This window comes from Myotis davidii, unplaced genomic scaffold, assembly GCF_000327345.1.
Source record: "Myotis davidii unplaced genomic scaffold, ASM32734v1 scaffold1324, whole genome shotgun sequence".
NCBI classification, from domain to species: domain Eukaryota; kingdom Metazoa; phylum Chordata; class Mammalia; order Chiroptera; family Vespertilionidae; genus Myotis; species Myotis davidii.
Genome location: NW_006295055.1, coordinates 55,717 through 62,040, shown reverse-complemented (window position 1 = coordinate 62,040; position 6,324 = coordinate 55,717). Strand labels below are relative to the sequence as shown.

The following is a 6,324-nucleotide window of genomic DNA, read 5'->3' as shown; positions in this document are numbered from 1 at the left end:
CTACAGGAGGTAACCAACTGATGTGTCTCACATGGATTCTCTCTCTCTCTCTCTCTCTCTCTCTCTCACTCTCTCTCTCTCTCTCTCTCTTCTCTCTAAAAGGCAATGGGGCCTGGCCAGCATGACTCAGTGGTTGAACACTGACCTATGAACCTGGAGGTCACGGTTCAATTCTCTGTCAGAGCACATGCTCGGGTTGCAGGCTCCATCCCCAGTGTGGGGAGTGCAGGAGGCAGCTGATCAATGATTCTCTCTCATCATTGATGTTTCTATCTCTCTCTCCTCCCTTCTTCTCTCAAATCAATAAAAATACATTTTAAAATAATAATAAAAAGTTAAAAGTCATGGAAAAAATATCCTTGGGTGAAAATTAACAACAACAAAAAAGAAAATGAAAATGTTAGCTGCGTTCAAATTTTATAGCAAAACTTAAAAGACTGGGCTTGCAGATGACTTAATCAAGAAATTTAAAAATGCCCCCAAAGATGCTTGACTTTATCTAATATAAACAACTGCATTCAAAATAATGGGTAAAGAATACAGAGAAGTAAGGAAAATTTCCATGTACAATAACAGCAACACTGATACTAATTAAGACTAGGCCCATACTTTAGTAGATCCACAACTAGAAAAACAAAAGATGGAACTATTGAACAGGAGATAAAATCTAAGCTCTCACATATTTACAGGGAATTCGGTATCTAAGTAAACTGTCTAAGAGCAAACCTGTAAAGCATCATTAAACTTTGGATAGACACCGAGGTGAAGTAAAATTAAATAGGCAACCCGGAGAGGGTTTGAAGGGTTTGTTTTGAACACTGTTAAAAACAATCTGGAAGAAACTTAAAAACACGGTGGCATTGGCAGCATAATTTTGTATCTTCCTGAATGCCCATGTTAAAACATCCAGAGTAACTAGAGCGAAAGATCCAAAATTTACAATAAAGCCAGATATCTCCTAAATACTAATGGGGGCGCGGGGGACCACTAACAGTTACAAGACCTGTATGTTTTCTTATCTGCTCAGGAGAAAGCAAAGGGAAATGATCAGGCATCTGACATGATAATAAGTAGAGAATCCTTAATATCTAATGGATAGTCACTGCAATACAAGGGGTTCATTGTGCCAGTGGGTAAATGCCGGGCATATTAGCCATAGAGGGACAGGGGCAATCTAGCTTCCAGGAACTGGTGACACTGAGCCCCCAGACATGCCTTTCAGAGCAGGCCTCCACACTGCGAGAGGATGGGGACAACAGGCACAAAAGAAGCAGATGGTCCAGGTAAAGGTAGGAGCAGGATACAGAGCTAGGGAAGCTCAGAGCACAATACTTTATAATTTTAAATACTTCATAGATACAACGTAAGAGAAAGATTTGTGAAGCTGGAAAAACCATGTGAGCCAAACTTTCTTCTAAAGTTCAGAAAAAAGAAACTCACATGAAGGAAACAAGAGAGAATATATATATAAAAAAATCAAAGACAAAGCTCAATTAAAATCACTGTAATAGAAAAATGTTTCAAGGAGTATTACTTTCTTAGAGAAAATAACAGCTTCAAAAAGACAATCCCCTGAAACAAATCCAAACAAGCTGAGGTGCTCAACAAAGATATAAGATATGAAAAAGCAAGATAAATCAGAATTACGAAGTCAAACAGATAATAAAACTAAAGAAAAAAGAAAAATTTAGAAATTACAAATGCAGAAGAAACAGATCCCAGTGCTGCTGGCTGCCTCCCTCTGCTTGGCTGGCCTGGGCCCTCCGGGCTGGGGGCAGCTCCTGTGTTGAGCGTCTGCCCCCTGGTGCGCATCATAGTGAATGGTCCGTCCACCCGTCGTTCTGCCATTTGGTCAATTTGCATATGAGGCTTTTATTATATAGGATAAGTAAATTATTAAGAAAACATACACTTACCCTACAACAGAGAAACTTGCTACTTGTTTTCCCTTCCTAGTTCTCATTTATCATTTGGTATATAGTTGCCGAAGTGAGAGTGGAAACTTCTGTGAATTTTCAAGGTCAGCAGAGCCCAATATGGAGAGTTAGGTGTACTTGGGAGGCAGCGATGGGGCATAATTCTGGTCCCAAAGTTTACCTCAGAGACACTCAAAGATATCGGATACCCACTGTATATGTAGACCTCAATGAACCCAGATCTAGAGAGAAGAAATTTAGACACAATATTTCCCTGGAATCAAATTAGTTTTCTGTAGGTATTTCTAGAAATGTTTACTCTGAGTGAAACAGATATGGCTAAGTTTCCTCAGACTGTGCGATCTTATGGCCTGTTTACATGATAACCTGGCCAGTGGTGTATCTCTGATGGCTGACTGAGGCAGTTACAATAGATGAAAATATCCAATTGGCTCCTGGTGAGTCCTGGAGGGTTGTGGGAATGTGCAGCTACGGAATAGAGTCTAGAAGGCAGGGCAAAGTTCCGCGCGAGGTCTTTCCCACAGCAAGCACAGCTCCCGTGGAGGGTGGGTTATTGACCCTTGGAGGGGGAGAGTCGGGAACCTGCTGCCATGAGTAGAGGAGTACTAGCAGTCGGCATCCTCCGGATGTCTGCCATTCCAGGGCTTTTAAATGAGTGCTTATGTCACAGCCTCTGCCACCATTTCCTTAAGTTCTCTTTCTCTTTCTTCAATGACAAGCTGTCTTCACTCGGCAGGAAGTCTGAGTGCACACAAAGTGATTTTGGAAATCACTAGTTATCTTAATGTCAGCAATAAACAGTCATCCCAACTCTGCTCTTTCTCACAAATCTGAACACTCCGTTAGATAACTGCAAGGTTAGACAGTAAACTGAGGCTGAGCCTTTTCCTTCTCTGTAGCCCAGGGTCCTTGTCTTTCTCCTCCCTGTGACCCAGGTCATTTAGAATTCATGCTCATAAAGGAAAATATCAGCCCTTGTCTTATAGCTCTTAGGCACTAGATGGCAGCATTGCTCTTTATCTTCCACAGAAAGGGCCTCATGGCATAGTGGCCTCTTTCAGACAGAACATCTTGCCTTCACAGAATCTTACCAGACAGGGCTTGCCATGAACTCTCTGGTTTGCTATGATATGGCTCCTGTTGTTTAAAGTTATATGATTACTACTCTTCTTATCTAAACAGCAATATTTTTATAGAAAAATTATAAAGGCAAAAAAAGAAAGTATCTGTCAAGGCCTTGTTAATATTAATATTATGGAATGTTATTAGCACTAATCAGCTTCAAATATAGCTAAGAATGCCAAGCACCTTTGAAAACTTGAAGAGCAGATTTGATACAAGTAATAGAATTCAGGAAAGCATTGTACATGTGTATCAAATATATTCACTTATATATATATATATATCATTTATACTATGCATTGTGCATAGTGTGTGTGCATGTGTGTGTCTGTGTGTGTAATGTAAACTATGGATCTTTAAGAATCCTTATAGAATAGAAAGCTATATTTAAGCATTTTGTTTTCAGCAGTAAGCAAAAGCAGCACCAGAATATCTTGGAACAAAATTTGCCAATACATTTGTATCTGAAGCCCCATGGTCGCTCTCAATTGGCAAGTCCAGCCTTCATATCAGCATGACTTGATCAAGAGGCTAAATTTATCTACAGTATTTGTCACCCACTTAAGTGTATATACACTCATGTACACTTTAGAGGCACCATGATTCAATTTATTACCAGGAGAGGCTTAGGCCCTTCTGTAGGCAATTGTACAAAAAGAAGCAAGTGTGAAACCTACCTGATGGCCTAATATGTTAGTTTTCATCTTTCCCCCACAAGTGCTGTTGTTAATTCTCTTAGTGTGTGTTACATAATTTAAGTTAGGAAACATATTTTATATGGTGTGAAATAATTTCCCTTAACTTAAAAGAACATTTTTAAAAATTGACAATCAGTGAGGTTGATAAAGAACAAGAATAATCAAAGTCATACAATACAGGCATCTATTGTTAACCACAGTAACAACTGCTTAGTAATTTAGATTCATATGTCAAAAATGCATAAAAAGTCACTCAAAAGCAAGAAAATATTATGATACCTAATTTTAATTACATTATCCTATAAGCATCACTAGTAAAAAGTTATTTTTAAAAAGGATTCAGAAATTAATTTCTAGTAAAATATTTATGTAGAGAAACAGATATACCAACAAATGTATTTCTAATATTTAAACAGCCATGGGGAAAAAGTATTGAAAAACTTTTTATAAAATATTTCATATTTTTATATATTTCTACTTCTCCTTTTCTGAACCACACAATCTATGTCATACATATTACAAAAAATGTTTTTTCACATATTCAGCAATAAAATAGTCACTCATTCTAAGTAAAAGCAGAATGCTTGCATCGTTTACTTTTACACTGGTAGCTAATTGAATGCAAAAACAAATGGAAAGTTATGTAATGGGATTAGATCAGAGTTGGTTGGGTGGTGAGGGCCTTTCATTCTTTTCTATTTCTACTTGAGCACATTTATCATTTTGCACCTAGGAAACACACTTATACTGTATCAGTTATTTACCAAGGGTGTTTGAAAATCTGAGTGAATCGTATTTCTGATTCTGTCTTCATTCATGGTGTCGGGTTCAGAATGAGCCACCCAGGATGTGTCTCTATGGTATGCAAATTGTTTTGCACTAAAGGTAACTGAGACACAGTGGGCTCAAGAGAAACTTCTGCTTCCCCATCTTAACTATCTAGAAGAATTTAAATCAGAAGCCTGACCCACAACAAGAGTTATCACCAGAATGACGTTTCACCTATTTATGTAGCAGGGAAACTTTATAAAATATCCTCCTTTCTTAATCATCCTGCAATGACCCTTTGACACCCCCAAGGTGCATTACTGTAGCCTGGCTCAGACTGTCTTATATATATATATACCCCCCCCCGTCCCCCCCCCTCCCCATTTCCTTTCTGTCTCTGAACCTCAAGTATCTGGAGCCTTGCCCTCACCTGGGAGCTGTCTGTGAAGGCCCACACCCTCCCCCCACACCCCTCCACCCCCACTTCCCGGCAATGCCTCAACCCTTCTCCCCTCAATGCCTCAATCCTCTCTGTCCCCCATGTCCCAACGCCCTCTCCACCACCACCCCCAGGCAGGGACAGAATAATTGTATGGTAAATGTATGGATTTGAGATGTCCTGGGGTGCCAGGTGTGGAGCCACACCCTGAGGAAGTCATTGTCCCTGTGGCCCGGACCTGCCCCTTGTTGGGAGCCAGTAGCCAAGTCCCGTTGAATGTCCAAGAAGCTACCATGGAAAGGGCAGGGTGGCCACGGCCCACGGTGTGCTGTTTGCCCATCCCTGGAAATGTGTGTGCCCAGTGCCCTGAATCCTAACCTACTGGTGTGTTGTTCTGGCTCTTGGGGGTGGGAGAGTCAGGGCTGTTCAGGATTCTGCTTTTAATTTATTCAAAGTGAAAAATGAAGCCAGAAAAAGCCTTGTGGGACAGAAGATGGTGGCGGTCCCCAGGTCCTGATGTTGGGAGCATAAACGTGTTGGAAGGCTGCCAGGAGGAGGCCCCTGCCACCCCGTCACTCTGGCTTTTGCTAAAGGTCAGGAGGGCAGGAACCCCGCTGAGGACAAAGAAGCCCCTCCCCTAGGGATTTCCTAGGCCACAGCCACCAAATTTGCCCCGCCCCCTGAGCCCCAACTCTCAAGTGGACCGTAACTGTAGCAGCCCCTTCCACACACCTCCTGCCCTGGATCTCCTGGCTCTGGTTCCCCATCTCCCGACCCGGGCCGCCCCAGCCTCACCACTGCCTCCCACCCCATCGCCTCAGGAAGCTCCCCAGCAGGAGCCCAGGCTGCGGCTGAGTGGGCGCACACCAGGGCAGAGCCGGACGGCACTGGGGTTCGTCCTGGCCTTGGGATGGTCTCTGCCAGCTTAGAGGTGAGAAAACCCAGGCAGCTAGACTCCCGCCCAGGTACCCAGTCCCATCCGGGCCCTGCCCTACTTCCACTGGCCCCACTCACCCTGACTCCGGCCCAGCTCTACCAGGTCCCGACCCTAATAATTAGTAATTAGTAATTCCTGGTGCCTATTACCCCACACACACACACATCGCACCCCACCCCACCCCACTGTGCAGGACCCTGCCCACTGGGCCACTGCAGCGCCCCTATGCTGGCCCCACTGGTGACGCAGCCTCGTCCCTGCCCCGACAGCCCCCAACGGCTGTAACGGCCGGGGCTTCCATTCAGCGGCGCCTGGACGGAGGACAGAGAGCATGGAGCTCAGGATGCAGGGCAGCCCGGGCAGAGAGGGAGCCCGGAAGAGGCACCTGTTCAAGCTGGGCCTGCCTGAGCACCCAGAGAGGAA

At 43.5% G+C, this 6,324-nt stretch overlaps 1 protein-coding gene across 1 annotated transcript in view; it reads left to right on the top strand.

Annotated features, from left to right (window-relative positions):
• Positions 1-5,425: 5,425 nt before the first annotated feature.
• Positions 5,426-6,324, top strand: part of LOC102751732 (phospholipid-transporting ATPase IK-like) — an 18,328-nt gene continuing 17,429 nt past the window's right edge. The window contains exon 1 of the mRNA XM_015567761.1: positions 5,426-5,557. Within this exon, the coding sequence (XP_015423247.1) occupies positions 5,426-5,557 (132 nt within the window). The remainder of the gene's footprint in view (positions 5,558-6,324) is intronic.